The sequence below is a fragment of the Geotrypetes seraphini genome, chromosome 4, assembly GCF_902459505.1.
Source record: "Geotrypetes seraphini chromosome 4, aGeoSer1.1, whole genome shotgun sequence".
In the NCBI taxonomy this organism is placed as follows: domain Eukaryota; kingdom Metazoa; phylum Chordata; class Amphibia; order Gymnophiona; family Dermophiidae; genus Geotrypetes; species Geotrypetes seraphini.
This window is the reverse complement of record NC_047087.1, coordinates 295,759,699-295,775,881: the sequence shown is the minus strand read 5'-3', so window position 1 is coordinate 295,775,881 and position 16,183 is coordinate 295,759,699. Positions and strand designations below refer to the sequence as shown.

The window sequence follows — 16,183 nt, the reverse complement described above, 5'->3', positions numbered from 1 at the left end:
CAGTTGAAACCACATATGAAACTAGAATGAGCTTATTAAATCAAGCTCATTTCTTTCTACTTTTCAAATCTTTATTGTAAAGGGTTCCTTTTGTTAATCTGCTAGACAGCTACTGCAGGTTTTAGTGCATGATAACTACTAACAGACCAACATTAAAGGCAGCCAGCATGGTAAAAACAAACAAACACCCATAGAAGCTGCTTAATGCATGTAATAGTGGGTTATGCACCGAGAAGGAGCCAGTCATAACAGGCAGCACATAGGTTGGGGGCCATGTGGTAGCTTATGACTGCCAATAGCATAGCTACACTTAATCACCTCAAAAAGGCAGAATTAAATGCAGCTACAGTCTGGTAGTATAACTGCTGCCCCAAGTGTTCAATAAATGGATAATGCCACAGTAGCACCAGACCTTTCTGTTCAACAATCCTTAATATTTGCACAAAACTAAAAAAAAATCACTTCACTGTATCTCACTCTAGCATCAGCAGAATGACATAAATACAATTAAGTAAAGATTCTACTTATGTGGGATCTTCAGACTGCCGCTAGAATTTGAAAAAAAATCCCACAAGGCTGCAATCCTCATTAGTCCTATTTTTTTTTTTACTTTGCTAAGTGATAAAGTGTCAAGTGCTCAACATAACATTATTTATGTATTTGAAAAAAATACCTTTATAAATAATGTTATACTGAACCCTTGACACTTTATACACTAACAAAAGTAAAAAACGGGACTGAGGATTGCAGCCGCGTGGGATTTTTTTCAAATTCCAGCAGCAATCTGAAGATCTCGTTTCAAGTTTCAAGTTTAATATGTATTTGATTAATCGCTTTGTCATTGTTCAAAGCGATTTACACGTAATTAAAATTACAATATAAAAGAAATTTTAAAATAGATAAGGGCTAACGGGACACAAACAATTACAACACGAACTGGAAACGAAGGGATAGGTGGGGGAAGAAATTACAATATATTATAGCAGAGTGGGAGACAAAAATGGAAAACACATATGGAAGGGATAAAAATAAAGATGATTGAATAAAGGTTGTGGAGAAAAGAAAAGGTTATTTCCAAGACTTATAAAATATTATTAAAAGAAATCAATAGTGTTAAATTGCGAAGGCATCGTTAAAAAGGAAAGTTTTCAGTTTACTTTTGAATTTTTCTAAGTTGATTTCTTCTCGTAGATAACTGGGGAGAGAATTCCAGGTTTGGGGCGCTGTGACTGAAAAGATATACTGCCGGCGCGTATTTATTATTTTTAGCGAGGGGATCGTTAATAAATGCTGTTCATCTGATCTTAAAGTTCTATTAGAAGAGTAAGGGATTAATAATTTATGAATAAAAGCCGGAGTTTTGAAAAGAAGAGATTTAAATGTGAGTAAGCTAAGTTTGTATATTATTCTGTGGGCCACTGGAAGCCAATGCGCTTCCTTAAGAAGAGGAGTTATATGCTCGAATTTTTTAGCTTTTGAAATAAGCCTAATGGCTGTGTTTTGTATAATCTGTAGACGTTTAATTTCTTTTTGTGCTATTCCCTTAAACAAAGCGTTGCAGTAATCTAATTTCGAAATAACGAGAGAATGAATGAGAATAAGTATAAGTAGAATCTTTACTTAATTGTATTCATGTCATTCTGCTGAAGCTCGCGTGAGATACAGTGAAGTGATACAATAGCACCACAGAAGGAGCAGAATTGCCCCCACTTCCAAAATCCCCAGGGATACCAGTAGTTCACTGGCACTAGATATGCATATTTCCCCTTGGCTCTAAGTTTCAAAATGCTGATGATGGGGCCCCAGCAGTAGTTCTAGAGTACTACAATTAGGGCGCATGGGTACCATTTTGAAAGCTAGAGCCACAAGGTGCAGAAGCAAAGGACAACTGCCTCCATCGCATGCCACTAAACAAGGCAGGTCCCCAAGGGTGGGTCAGGATCTGACGTGGTAAGGAGAAGCAGGAGGCTGTCTAGTTTTGGACATGTAAGAAAGTGCTAAGACCTGTGTTACGTGAACAGGCTTTCTATACAGCAAGTGAACAACCCAACTGCACAAGCAAAGTGTTTCCCTAACTTATTATAAGAGCCCAGAGGACAAGGGCAGAAGTTCTCAACCAAGTCCTTGGCACAGACCTAGCCATTCAGACTGGCATGCAAATTTAACTCTGGTATATGAAATGTAGACATCCTGAAAACCTTGAGTGGCTAGGTATGTTGCAAGGACAGGTTTGAACAGCCCTGACTTAAGCTGAAATGTTCCACATGCCCAATACTACCTGGCTTTACTAAAATGTTTACTCAAGTCGATACAATGACTCAAACAGAACTTTAATCATCATTAAGAGACAATCTATTTGTATTAAAAAATGATCTCCAGCATTAGGAATAGGTTTTCCTAAGTTCTCTTTCCCAGTATTACTTCTGGCTGCAATTTAGCAGAGTGTAAAGACATACTATATATACACTCAAGTATAAACCGAGGTAACATTCCTCACCCCCAAAAATGTTGATTCAAATATAAACCGGGGGTGTGTGTGTGTGTGTTAATATTCAAGTGCAGTGCCTTATTTGCCAGGCTTTGCACCCTGTTCCCCCTCCCTCCCTGCTCTGCTTCCAGCCCCCTCATTCCCTCCCTCCCCCTGCCAGTCTCTATAATACAGAATAGCAGAGGAACTAGCTAAATGGGAGCATCTTACAAAAAATATATTTAAATATTTGACCTCCTGGGAAAGAAAGTAAATCTAAAAAACATGCTTAACAGCTTCTTTAAAGATATTAAGAAAATGCCTTCCCTATGTGCCTCTTGGTCACATAGCGCTAGGCTAAAATAAAGGGAAAAAAAAATCAGGCACAGCCAACTTGTAGCCATAGGCCAAATGCAGCCAACTTGAGATTCTGAGAAAAAAAAAATTAAATAAATATCTTGGATAGTTTGAGGTTTTATTGTTGTTGGGGTTTTTTGTTTTTTTACATAAATCATTTAGATGCCTTTCAGGGGCTATTTGCTAAATTGCTTTCTAGAATCCTTTGACAGTCTCACCATTATGCCTTGTCTTACTTCCTTGCTCTCCTGACAGTCGTAAATGACGACAGAATCGTCATCACTGCTGGAAATCACCGTCTTCCCTTTGGGGCTGAAGCAATTGATTTTATCAGAATTTTTGCGGAAAACCTTTGTCACAAGGAAGCTGTGTAGCACGTTACCCATCAGCTTCATGGCCGGCATGGACGAAAGCAGAGAAGAGACAGAAGAAAGGGAGGTCTAAAACAAACACACGAGGGACTGAGATGAGACGCAAGAGTGGTGACCAGGGAGGGACGGGGTTACCCAAGGCCACGAGTTCACAGCAGCCAATCAGCTAGCGGCTCTGAGTGGGCAGGAGTGACCTTCCTTTGCTCCTGCCTGTGCAGAGCTGCTAGTTAATTGGCTGCCGTGAGAACTCACAGCAGCCAATTAGCTAGTGGTTCTGCACAGGCGGGAGTGAAGGAAGGTCACTCCTGCTACGATTCACCAGGGATACTTAAGGTACATGGGGGAGGCAGGAGGGAGATAAAAATAATTAGAATCAGCTAGGACAGGAGGCAGGAGGGATCGCTCCTGTCCCAGCCACCGCTGGACTACCAGGTCTCATGGCAGGCCCAGCAGAGACCTGCAAACAGGTTTGTGAGGGGGGCAGGTCAGTGCTGACCCAAATATAAACTAAGAGTCCCATTTTTGTGCCTTTTTTTGGTCTAAAAATCTCTGTTTATATTCGAGTCTATACGGTAAACCACCCGCAGATTTTCCATTTGTTAGTTTCTGCTGTTGGAACATGGGACATCCAAGCCAAAATTACATCTGAAAGTCTGCTACAAAACAGTTAATAAGAAGTTAAAAGAAGAATTAAGTATAAGTAAGTTGGTGCTCAATTTTGCTTTTGAACTGTAAAAACAGTACACTTCTCCCTCCGAATTCACGGTGATAGGAGAATAGCAAAACCGCAAATAACTTTTCATGTGTTATTTGCGTTTTTTTTTAATTAAAAGCCATAGCGAATAAGGGGAAATCGCGAATAACAAAAAATATGAGATTCGCTGTTTAAGTTGAAAACATTTATTGCAACTTTTGAATAACAGTGCTGTGCTGTACATTAAACATGAGTGAACTGGTATTGTACTGGGAATCAGCTATTTTCTCTGTGCATTACTGGGAATCAGCGATTTCTTTGTGCAGTGCTGGGAAACAGATTGCCCTGTGCAGTGCTTGGTATCAGCGATTTTATCTTTAAATGCTGGGAATCAGCAATTTTCTCTATACTCTATAATCGTTGGTAATCAGTGATATTCTCTGTTCAATTTGGAATCAGCGATTTTCTTTGTAAAAGTTGTGGATCGGCAATTTCAGTGATGTAATTGGGGGGGGGAGGAGCCAGCATACTGAAAACCGTGAATAATCGAAACCGCGATTGATGAAACCGCAAATACGGAGGGAGAAGTGTAGTTAAGGCTCATTTGTTCAGAAACAGTGTCATTTTGCATTACAGCAAATTATATCCAACCATAAGTCTTTGCTTTGTATTTACATTTTATAGTAACTCAGTATGAGCTAAATTAAATCAATTTCCTGTTTTTGTTGTTTTAACAATAACTTGGAAAATTGAAGTTTGTCCTCCTGTTTACTGGGGTACATATGCACCTGCAGCCAGGAGCAAGTTTCTGCGGGTGAAGTGCAGGTGTGTGACAGGTGTGGACTTGGTCATGTAGGTCCCCAGCAGGTAGTCCTGGGAGTTCTCAGGTAGGTTTACATGGCCAGTGGCTGCTGTAAAGTCATCTGTCTCTAAGTCTTCAAACACTTTTACAGCATCCCATAAGCGCACCGTGTTATCCATCGAACCTAGCAAAACAAAGGAAGAAGGAATTTTTTACTCATACTTCACAGTTAACCATTGTAATAACCATAATTTCACATTATTATTCTAAAAGAAAAAAATTAAAAGTTTGTCATTTACAAAATTGAAATATAAAAAAAAGCCAAAATGGACAATACTGGTTTAAATTGTCTTTATTTTAAAGAGTGATTTAACATGCTACTGAGGTAAATGGCCATTTAAATGACTAACCAGATGCTAAAATTTCCCCGTCTCTACTGAACTTCAGGGCATAAACTGTATTTGTGTGAGCTTTCAGCTCTCCAATCATCAAACCATGTCCAATATCCCAGAGAAGAACTCTGCCATCGGTTGCTCCAGTAGCGAGGAATTTCCCATTGGGAGAAAATGTCAAAGAGTGAATTGGTCCCTGAAAAATAAAACCCATAGGTAAGTTGTTTGGGACAAAGTTAGCTGATCTGCAAAATAAAAGCAAGAGCTCCATTTGTCCAGTAGCATAAGATATGACCTACAGAGGACAGTATAGCTCCTCAGAAATGTAGAAGGGGAAAAATGATTAGTTATGTGCTCTAATGATAAACTATCAGATAGTGTCCTGCTGGCCATTCAAGACCACCAGGGTATTACTCATTCCTTCTGCTTTTATTTTTGGCATTTTCCTTGTTTACCTTCCTCTAATTTTCTCCCTCACTTTCTCAGGAAAACTGCCCATAAAATGCTCAAGTCTGAGGAAGAACTTCTAGGAATGAACCCCCCAGTACCAATCCTATGCCCCATTCAAAATATTTATTAGTGCTAATCGATTCAAATCAATATGTTGTCTGAGAAAATCAGACTCACCAATTCAGCAACCAACACACACACACACACACCCTGGTGAGACTTGACATACTTCCGAGGCCTCCTAAAGCAGCAGCGGCGGTGGATAGTCAACAACGGTATCGCTCTGAATGGGCTGCTTCTGCGACCTGCTCCGCTGGGGCCTTACCTCTGCCGCATCATTGATGATGCGGCAGAGGGAAGCCCTAGCAGTGCAGGCTGCGAGTAGCCCATTCAGAGCGATGCCACTGCTGACTGTCCACCGCTGCCGCTTTAGGAGGCCTTGAAGGTATGGCAGGTCTCATGGTGGGAAAGTCAGTAGGGTGCTACTGCACAGGGGGGATGGAGAGCTGCTACACAGGGGAATGGGTTGGAGGGAAGGAAAGCTGCTGCATATGAGAGGAAGGGAAAGAAGAGGGAAAAATGCTGCATATGGTGGAGGGGAAGGAGACATGCATGGAGAAGAGAGAGGGAGACATGTTGGACATAGGGTGGAAGGTAGGGAGAGATGGTACACATGATAATGGAAAGACGAAGGGAGAGATGCTGCATGGAGGGGAATAGAGAGGTTTGACCCAGGACACAAGGCAGGGAGAAAGAGAGTGATGGCAGACAGTGGGAAAGAAACAAATGTTGGATATGGCAGTGGAGGATACAAAAAATAGTTTTATTTTATATTTTGTGCTTACAATACATCAGATTTGAAATGTGTATCCTGCCAGAGCCAGTGTTACTGAGAATGAGCTAGGACCTAACAGAGAGAGGAAAATACTTTTTTATTTTGTTTACACCAAAGCATTGGTTTGGGGTTGGAGAGGGAAAAGAAAGGGGGGGGTGGAAAGGCTACAAAATAAAACTGCCAGGGCGTTTGGAATTTAAAAAACAAACCATTGCCAGATTGGGCAGGAAAAGCAAATCAATTCAACAGCCAAATCAAAGCGAAAAAATTTTTCCCTGAATCGGGCAGTACTAGTATTTACTATTCCCCCCTCCCCCCAAACTCTTCTGGGGCCTAAGGACTGTAGCTAGCTCTAGTCACAGGAGGAAGGGATCTGGAAGAAGGTTCTGTGCTGTAAAACCGAAGTTCCTGCAGGTGGTGAGATGGGCAGAAGAAAAATGAGCCCCATCAAAAAAAAATGCTCTAATACATTTCTGTGACAGCTCTCACAGCTGCAGTATACACACATTTATTCATGATAACATAGTGATAAGGGTAGAAGGCAAAAAGGTGCAATTCCTTAATCTCCTCTCCTGATTTAAGACACAAACTCATAGAAAGCAGACACGGGTACAGTCACACACAAAGATGTACACCCCCCATACCAAACACACACACACAAATGTACACACAAATCTACTAAACCCTCGCCTCAAAAACTACACACATCCATTTACACGGAAGTTAGAGTTCCATAAACCATAAGCTTTCCGCACTTGTTTACCTTATGCCCAGTGAAGATTCTAACACAATTGCCATTCAGAACATCCCAGAGTCTGACAGTCCTGTCTGATGATCCTGTAGCAATATAGTTTGAATTGGGGTGGAACCGCGTACACATGACATCAGCAAGATGGCCAGCAAAAATCCGCAAAGGCTGGTAATGGTCTGTAGCCCACAAACTTGGGGAATATAAATGGAAACCAATTACACTAAAATAAACTGAAGTGAATTAGAACCCCCAAACATCCACTTTAGTTCTGGAATTGCTAAACTGCGAGACATCATGGACCATAATCTGTTAATGTACTCTGCTCTACTTTACTGAAATGCTCATTATTTGTCACAAAATCTAACAATTTATAAGTACCTTGACTCTATACAGCGCTGCGTGCATCTGGTAACACTATAGAAATAATTAATAGTAGTAGTGGTACTACTACTGTGTTTCCCCGAAAATAAGACAGTGTCTTATATTCATTTGGGGTCCAAAAAAGGCACTAGGTCTTATTTTTGGGTAGTGTATATTTTTTTCATGTAAATGATCATCTCTCCCTTCCTCTCCTTCACCCCAATTCTTCCTCTTTGCTTTCCCCCACATGTGCAACATCTTTCATCCCCTCATCCAATCCCTTGTGCCTTCCCTCTGCAGCATCTTTCTATCACTCCATCCCTCCCATCCCCCTGTGCAGCAGAAACCTTGCCCAGCTTCCATCCTTCCCTCCCTCCCATCTCCTTTGCAGCAGAACCCTTTGCACAGCTTCCATTCTTCTCTCCCTCCCATCTCCTTGTGCAGCAGAACTATTTGCCTAGCTCCATCCATCCATCCTTCCCTCCCTCCCATCTCCTTGTGCAGCAGAACCCTTTGCCCAGCTTCCATCCCTCCCTCCCATCTCCTTGTGCAGCAGAATCCTTTTCCCAGCTTCCATCCTTCCCTCCCTCCCATCTCCTTGTGCAGCAGAACCCTTTGCCCAGCTTCCATCCTTCCCTCCCATCCCCCTGTGCAGAACCTTTGCCCAACCTCCATCCTTCCCTCCCTCCCATCCCTCGTGCAGCAGAACCCTTGATCACCCGCCACGCAGCCGAACTGCCGATGACCCTCCATCCTTCCCTTCCAACCGATCCCCGCTGACCGCGACCATAAATACCTTGCTGCAGAGGAGCGTTGGGCCAGCAGCACTCACAGGCTGCTTTGCGGCCTTCTCGCTGGGGCTATCTGTGTACGACTAGGGCTTATTTTCGGGGGTACGGTTTATATTAAGACCTACCCCGAAAATCATGCTAAGGCTTATTTTCGGGGTAGGTCTTATTTTCAGGGAAACATGGTAGTAGTAGTAGTAGTAATTTCAAAACTGTACAAGATGCAACTTGTGTACACAAATCAAAAAAAAGTTGAATAACTATTAGCACTGCCCTTGATAGGGTACTCTGTCCATATTCACAAACATACTGCAGAAAAATGTCAATCGCAGCTTTTGAAACCTCTTCCTCCTCCCAAGAGTCTACTGCCCCCTTCAGTTTTCTCTTTCTACGGGCGAGGATGAAAAGTGTCTTCTGATCTGCTCGGTTTATTTCTTTTTTATTTTGCAAGTTTTGCGGTTTTTCACTCTAGTCATGAAATCAGAGATCCCTTTTGATAAGAAAGAGTCTGTTCTATCTCCGTGGAAAGGAGCAGATTTTAATCTGCAGCTGGCAGGTGTATCCTTTGGGGACCTGTTTCAGTCAGTTTGCTGAAGATTAGTGGAGCCCAGGGTCTGTTCCCCTGGTGTTTACTCGTCCCTTTAACTTCTCCAAACACCTCACTTTGCTTCCATAGTGCCAGGGATGGAGTCCTCTGACTTTAATACATTTATATCATGCCTTGTTTGCGAAGGCTAGGTGGCAGAAGAGTATTCTTGTGCTACGTGCCACAGTAAGCGAAGAGGGGAGACAGGAGCTTCAATTTTAGCTTCCATGCTGCCTCTGGGGCATGGCTTTTGAGCCTGTTAGAGGAGTGAACATTTCCCTAGGAGCCCCAGAACAGTGGCACAGCATGCCAAACTGGCGCAGAGGCTTTAGAGCCAAAGAAGAGACATTGTTTCTCTTTTAAGATCTTTACCCCAGAGTTAGGCATGGGATACTTTTTAGCACTGGTGCAATAAGGAGAATCTAGAGCCTAACAAAGCTCCAGTATTGTCTGTACTGGCCTTCCTTCAAGAGAGCCTGGACAAGGGATTAACAGTGGTGTCCCTTAAGGTGCAGATGGTAGGCTTGATTTAGAGGCCGAGAGAAGCCATCTCCCTGGCTGCTCACCCAAACATTATTAGATTCTTCAATGGAATCCTGAGGCTCACGCCACTGATCCAAGATCCCTTCCCTTCCTGGAATCTCAACATTGTGTTAGAGGGTCTTTGGAGGGCCCTGTAAGAGCCTTTGGAGGAAGCTTCGCTCATGGATCTTACGGTCAAAGTGATGTTCCTAGTTGCAATTACCTTGGCCAGAAGAGTCTCAGAATTGCAAGCTATGTCTTGCAGGGAACCGTGACCATGGGTAAGTCACTTAATCCTCCACTGACCCAGGTACATTAGACTGTGCGCCCACCGGGACAGAGAAGGAAAATGCTTAGTACCCATGTGTAAACAGCTTTGAGTGTGGTTGTAAAACTACAAAAAGGTGGTATTACAAGTCTCTTTTCCCTCCCCTTTCTCAATTGAGGGCAATACCTCCAGAGTCTGAAACATGGTCTTCCCTACACACTTTCACTAAATTCTATAGGGTGGATGGGGCAGCACATGAGGATTCTACTTTTGGATCCTCAATACTGAAAGAGGGCTTATCTTTCCTACCCGGGACTTTAGGGACTGCTTATGTATGCCCCTAAGGTTCAGCATACCATTCCTATTGCACTAGAAAAAGAGATTAGGTTCTTACCTTGATAATATCTTTTCCAGTAGATAGGAGTGGTATGCTGAACCCCCCATCTCATAATTTCTGATGCGCCTGTTTCTGCCTTATGCTTCATGGTCCTCTCTATAGCCAAGACTTCTCTGCCAGTCGGACTATGGGTTCAGAATCAGTTTGTAAATAGAATCTCAAAAGATAATTGAGCTCCACTAATATTCAAGCTGTTGCTTTTATTTGATGTGTTTTGCTGTTCAATGGGAATATTCCTTCATTTATACATTACAGTTTCATTATTGACTTGTTATAACATTATATGAGCAGGTCAGAACTTTGGTTTCAGGGAGTTTCCCATGTTCCTCCTCCTTTGTTTACTCTAGAGCTCTTGCATGCTTTGAAACAAACTGAAGGGGCATCAGACTCCTGGGAGAAGGAGGAAGTTTCAAAAGCTGTGATTGACATCTTTCTGTAGTATGCTCACGAGAATAGACAGAGTACCCTAAGGTACAGCATACCATTCCTATCTACTGGAAAAGATATTATCAAGGTAAGAACCTAATCTCTTTTTCTAAAACAAATTCTCTTACCCAACAAAAATCATATTCGTAGTTTTAACAATAAGACACACAGAGCCCAATGCAATAAGCAATGTTATCCTTTAGTTTGGGAAAATTGAAAGTAACATACCATACTAACCCCTATTTGTCCCGTTTGTTTTAATAAGATTGTAAGCTCTATTGAGCAGGGACTGCCTCTTACATTTTTAATGTACAGCACTGTGTACATCTAGCAGTGTTATAGAAATGATAAGTAATAGAAAAAAAATAATTAATAAAACTACTGCACTAAGCGGTAACATGGTGGGCATAAAAAGCATATGCAAATGGCCAAACTTTGAATTGCTTCTGATAGTTTAAAATGTGTGGCACAGTGGTTAAAGCTACAGTCTCAGCACCTTGAGTTTGTGGGTTCAAACCCACGCTGCTCCTTGTGACCCTAGGCAAATCACTTAATCCCCCCATTGCCCCGGGTACATAGATTGCCCTAGTTAGATAGATTGTGAGCCCGCGGGAATAAATGCTTGAGTAACTGAATAAATTCATGTAAATTGTTCTGAGTTCCCCTGGAAGAACGGTATAGAAAGCACAGTTACTTACCGTAACAGGTGTTATCCAGGGACAGCAGGCATATATTCTCACATGTGGGTGACGTCATCTACGGAGCCCCAGCGCGGACAGCTTTTCAAGCAAACTTGATTGAAGTTTCAAGTTTGCACACTGCACCACGCATGTGCTAGCCTTCTTGCCCACTAGAGGGCGCATCCCCACCTCGTGGTCCTCAGTTCCATATCAAGCAAAGAAGCCATCCCCGGGGAGGTGGGCGGGTTGTGAGAATATATGCCTGCTGTCCCCGGATAACACCTGTTACGGTAAGTAACTGTGCTTTATCCCAGGACAAGCAGGCATGATATTCTCACATGTGGGTGACCTCCAAGCCAACCAAAAAGGGCAGGTGGGAGGATGGCAATTTATGAAAACAGGTTATGTAACACCGACTGGCCAAACCGGCCGTCGCTTCTGGACAAAGTATCCAGACAGTAGTGAGAGGTGAACGTATGAACCGAAGACCAAGTGGCAGCTTTACATATGTCCTCCATAGGAGTGGAACGGAGGAAAGCAACCGAAGCTGCCATCGCCCGGACCTTATGCCCCGTGACTCGACCCGAGAGCGGGAGACCAGCCTGAGCGTAGCAAAAATAAATACAAGCAGCTAACCAGTTGGACAAGGTGCGCTTGGAAACCGGATGTCCCACCCGATTAGGATCAAAGGACAAAAACAATTGAGGAACCTTCCGATGAGACTTGGTACGTTGGAGATAAAAGGCCAACGCCCTCTTACAGTCAAGCGTGTGAAGCGCCGCCTCACCAGGATGAGAGTGGGGCTTCGGGAAAAATACCGGAAGAACAATGGACTGATTGAGGTGGAAATCAGACACAACCTTAGGCAAAAATTTAGGATGGGTGCGAAGAACCACCTTGTCATGATGAAACACAGTGAAAGGAGGATCCGCAACCAAAGCCTGCAACTCGCTAATCCGACGAGCGGACGTGAGTGCAATCAAAAAGACCACTTTCCAAGTGAGAAACTTAAGAAGAGATTTGTCGATAGGCTCAAAAGGCGGCTTCATCAGTTGAGCTAAGACCACATTAAGATCCCACACCACAGGAGGAGGTTTCAGAGGAGGATGGACATTCACAAGACCCCTCATGAAACGAGAAACCAGAGGATGCAGAGAGAGGGAACGACCCTCGAGATGTCGATGGAATGCTGCAATGGCACTGAGATGCACTCGAATGGAAGTCGTCTTCAGACCAGAATTCGACAGAAGCAACAGATATTCCAGCACCGAAGACACGGGAACCGAACTCGGATCCAGGTGGTTCGAGAAGCACCAGGATGAAAATCTGGTCCACTTCTGGGAATAACAAAGCCTAGTCGAGACCTTTCGAGAGGCCTCCAAAATTTTCCGTACTGACTGAGAAACAGGAATCGAAGTCAAGGGGAAAGGAACCAAGCCGTCAGATGTAACGACTGAAGATTGGGATGTAACAGCGAACCCCGACTCTGAGACAGCAGAGAGGGAAAGACAGGCAGAAGCAGAGGTTCCCTGACACTGAGTTGAAGCAGAAGGGAGAACCAGTGCTGTCTGGGCCAACGAGGCGCAATGAGAATCATAGTGGCTCCGGTCGATTTGAGATGCACCAGCGTTCTCAAGATCAGAGGAAAAGGAGGGAACGCATAAAGGAACCTCCCTCCCCAGTCGAGAAGAAATGCATCGGCCTCGAGACGGTCCCGGGAGTACATCCGAGAACAGTAGAGGGGTAGTTTGTGAGTCTCGGGTGAGGCAAACAGATCCACCTGAGGAGTTCCCCAGCGGTCGAAGACCTCGCGTAGAACCCGGGTGTTCAGCGACCACTTGTGCGGCTGGAGAAGACGACTGAGTTTGTCTGCCAGACAATTCATCTCTCCCTGAATGTAAACCGCACGCAAGAAAATGTTCTGAGAGACTGCCCATGACCAAAGGCGCAGGGCTTCCTGGCACAGAGGCCAAGAGCCCGTCCCCCCTTGCTTGTTTACATAATACATGGCCACCTGGTTGTCTGTCCTGACGAGCACTACTTGATCGCGCAGGAGATGACAGAAAGCTCGAGCAGCCAGAAAAATGGCACGAAGCTCCAACACATTGATGTGACACCGACGGTCCTTGGCCGACCATAGACCCTGCGTTCGAAGACCGTCAAGATGTGCCCCCCACGCATACTCCGAAGAGTCCGTTGTCAGGACTTTGTGATGCGGAGGAACGCGAAAGAGCAAACTCCCGGAAAGATTGGAAGAGTTGGTCCACCAACGGAGCGAGCGTCTCAAAGAAGGAGTGACCGTTATTGGACGAGATACTGGGTCGCGATCCTGACGCCACTGCGAGGCCAACGTCCACTGAGGAAGCCTCAGATGCAATCGGGCGAACGGCGTCACCTGGACCGTCGATGCCATGTGACCCAGAAGCACCATCATGCGCTGCGCCGATACTACATGCATCAGCGAGACCTGACGACCCAATCGAAGCAGTGCCTCCAACCGAGGAGAGGGGAGGAACGCTCGGAGGAGAACCGTGTCCAGCACGGCTCCTATAAACTGGAGGGATTGAGTCGGGCACAAGTGAGACTTGGGAAAGTTCACTTCGAACCCTAGACCTTGAAGAAGTGAGATAGTCTGTTGGGTCGCTGAAATAACTCCCTCCCTGGTCGGGGCCTTGATCAGCCAATCGTCCAGATAGGGAAAGACCTGCATCCCCCGGGAGCGCAGGGCAGCCGCGGCCACCACCATACACTTCGTGAACACCCGAGGAGACGAAGCCAGGCCGAAAGGGAGGACCCGGTACTGGAGGTGCAACTCTCCCACTTGAAATCTTAAAAATTTGCGAAAGTCGGGATGCACCGGAACATGGGTATATGCTTCCTTCAAGTCCAGGGAGCACATCCAATCCCCCTCCTCCAGCAGAGGATACAGAATCGGAAGCGATAACATACGGAACTTCTCCCGGACCAGGAACTTGTTGAGCTTCCGGAGGTCCAAAATAGGGCGCAAGTCCCCGGTCTTCTTTGGGACCAAAAAGTAACGGGAGTAAAACCCCGTGCCCCTCTGGTCGCGAGGCACCAATTCGACTGCCCGGAGGCGCAACAATGCCCTGGCTTCGTCCAGGAGAAGAGTCAACTGGCTCCGATTGGGCGGGCAAACTCCGGGTGGCATGTCTGGAGGCTGCACGGAGAAATTGAGCGAATAGCCCTCTGAGACGGTCCGGAGCACCCATGCGTCTGACGTAATCTCTGACCAAGCCCCGGCAAAGGCCGTGAGCCGACCCCCGATGGGGAGGGGGTTGAGCGACATAGCGGCGGGGGCCAGCCCCCAGCCGCCCATCCCGTCAAAAGGACGGCGCAGGCTTGGATGCCCCCTGCGCAGCGGGCTTGGAGGGACCTCCCCTACCCTGTTGGGGTGGACGTCGGGGTGGAGGTCTCGAAAAGGCCGGCGTCGTTTTCTGGGGGTACTGCCTAGGAGGCTGCCGAAAAGCCCTTTGCGGCGTGGTCTTAGGCTTGGGGCGCACCAGGGAGGCTAGAGAGCGCTCTTGGTCCGAAAGCCTCTTGGTCGCCGCCTCCAAGGAGTCGTCGAACAACTCCGACCCCACGCAGGGTAGATTCGCCAATCGCTCCTACAGGTTGGGGTCCATCTCGAGGGTACGCAGCCATGCCAGCCGGCGCATAGCTACCGCACATGCCGATACCCTCGAGGCAAGTTCAAATGCGTCGTATACCGCATGGAACAGATAGAGGCGCAGTTGGGAAAGGTTCGACATATGGGAATCCGGGATCACCACCTGGAATTCGGGAAGGTCCTTCACCATTGTCCTTAAGTATGAAGAATAGGAAAAAGCATAATTGAGGACCCTCGTCGCCATCAGAGAATTCGCATAAAGGCAACGGCCAAATTTATCGAGGGTCCGACCTTCCCTCCCAGGGGGGACCGCAGCAGAGACCCGGGAAGGTTGCGACCTCTTCAGCGCCGACTCCACCAGGAGCGATTGGTGTGAGAGTTGCCCCTTGTCAAACCCCTTAGGAGGAATCGTCCGGTATTTTGATTCCATCTTGGTGGGCACTACCGCGACTGTAAGAGGGGTCTCCAAATTCCGAAGCAAGGTCTGATGGAGGACCTTGTTCAACGGGAGGCGAGGGGATTCCCGTGGGGGAGCAGGAAGATCCTGCTCCTCCAAAAATTCTTTAGTATAATGGGAACCCGCCAACAGGTCCACCCCCAAAGCCTTCGCCATATCATGCACGAACTTTGAAAAAGATGAAGTTCGTGCAGGTGGAGAGGGTGTCCGAGATCTCCCCGCCGAGCCGAAGGGAGAGGCCTGTAGGGAGTACCTCAGCTCCTTACCGGATCCCGATCCCCACGAGGCACAGTCCCGTGACCTCGAAGGGGTCGGGGACCGAGCCCGCCTGAAAGAACCCCTGGGGGAACCCCCCGGGGTGCGGGGTATGGAGGCCCGTCCCTTCCGTCCCGGCGAGGAGGCACGGGAACTCTCCCCGATCGGGGACCGCAACAGATTGGGGTTATCGAGGCGGAGTTCCTCGACCCGTAAGGACTCGCCCTCGGGCGGCGTCGAGCGACCGCGCCTCCGAGGCGAGGCCCGAGACCGCTTGGCCTTCTTCGGCCGGCGCCTCGCCCGAGGCTTGCCCGAAGGCGAGGAGCCCCAAGAGGACCTCGAGGACGAGGTCGAGGAGATCCTCCGCACCCGGCGCAGCTTGTCCCGGGACCGCACTCTACACTCAGGCTGGCCCATCGAGGTCGGGTCCGAGGGGAGCGCCGAGGTCGAGGCCCAGGGTGCCTCGGGCGCCGAAGCCCCGGTAACCGAGGCCGAGGTCGCCACCTGCGGGGCCGCCGAGACCGAAGCAGTCGAGGCCGAAGCCTGCTGCAGGTGCTCAATGGCCCCGGACAGCTCCGAGGAGATTAACGCCCGGAGCAAGTCCTGAAATGCCGGGATCGACAGCCCCGGCGGCAACACCTGTCGATGCTCCTCAGAGGGCGACCTCGGTCTCGAGTATTCCCTCGGGGCTATCGAC

The 16,183-nt window shown here is 46.7% G+C and overlaps 1 protein-coding gene across 1 annotated transcript in view; it reads right to left on the bottom strand.

The window, feature by feature from the left end:
• Positions 1 to 2,653: 2,653 nt before the first annotated feature.
• Positions 2,654 to 16,183, bottom strand: part of TAF5 (TATA-box binding protein associated factor 5) — an 82,459-nt gene continuing 68,929 nt past the window's right edge. Inside the window, exons 9-11 of the mRNA XM_033941738.1 lie at positions 7,132 to 7,309; positions 5,102 to 5,279; positions 2,654 to 4,875 (exon numbers count right to left, since the gene is read on the bottom strand). Of these exons, the coding sequence (XP_033797629.1) occupies positions 4,658 to 4,875; positions 5,102 to 5,279; positions 7,132 to 7,309 (574 nt within the window). The 3' untranslated portion in view covers positions 2,654 to 4,657. The remainder of the gene's footprint in view (positions 4,876 to 5,101; positions 5,280 to 7,131; positions 7,310 to 16,183) is intronic.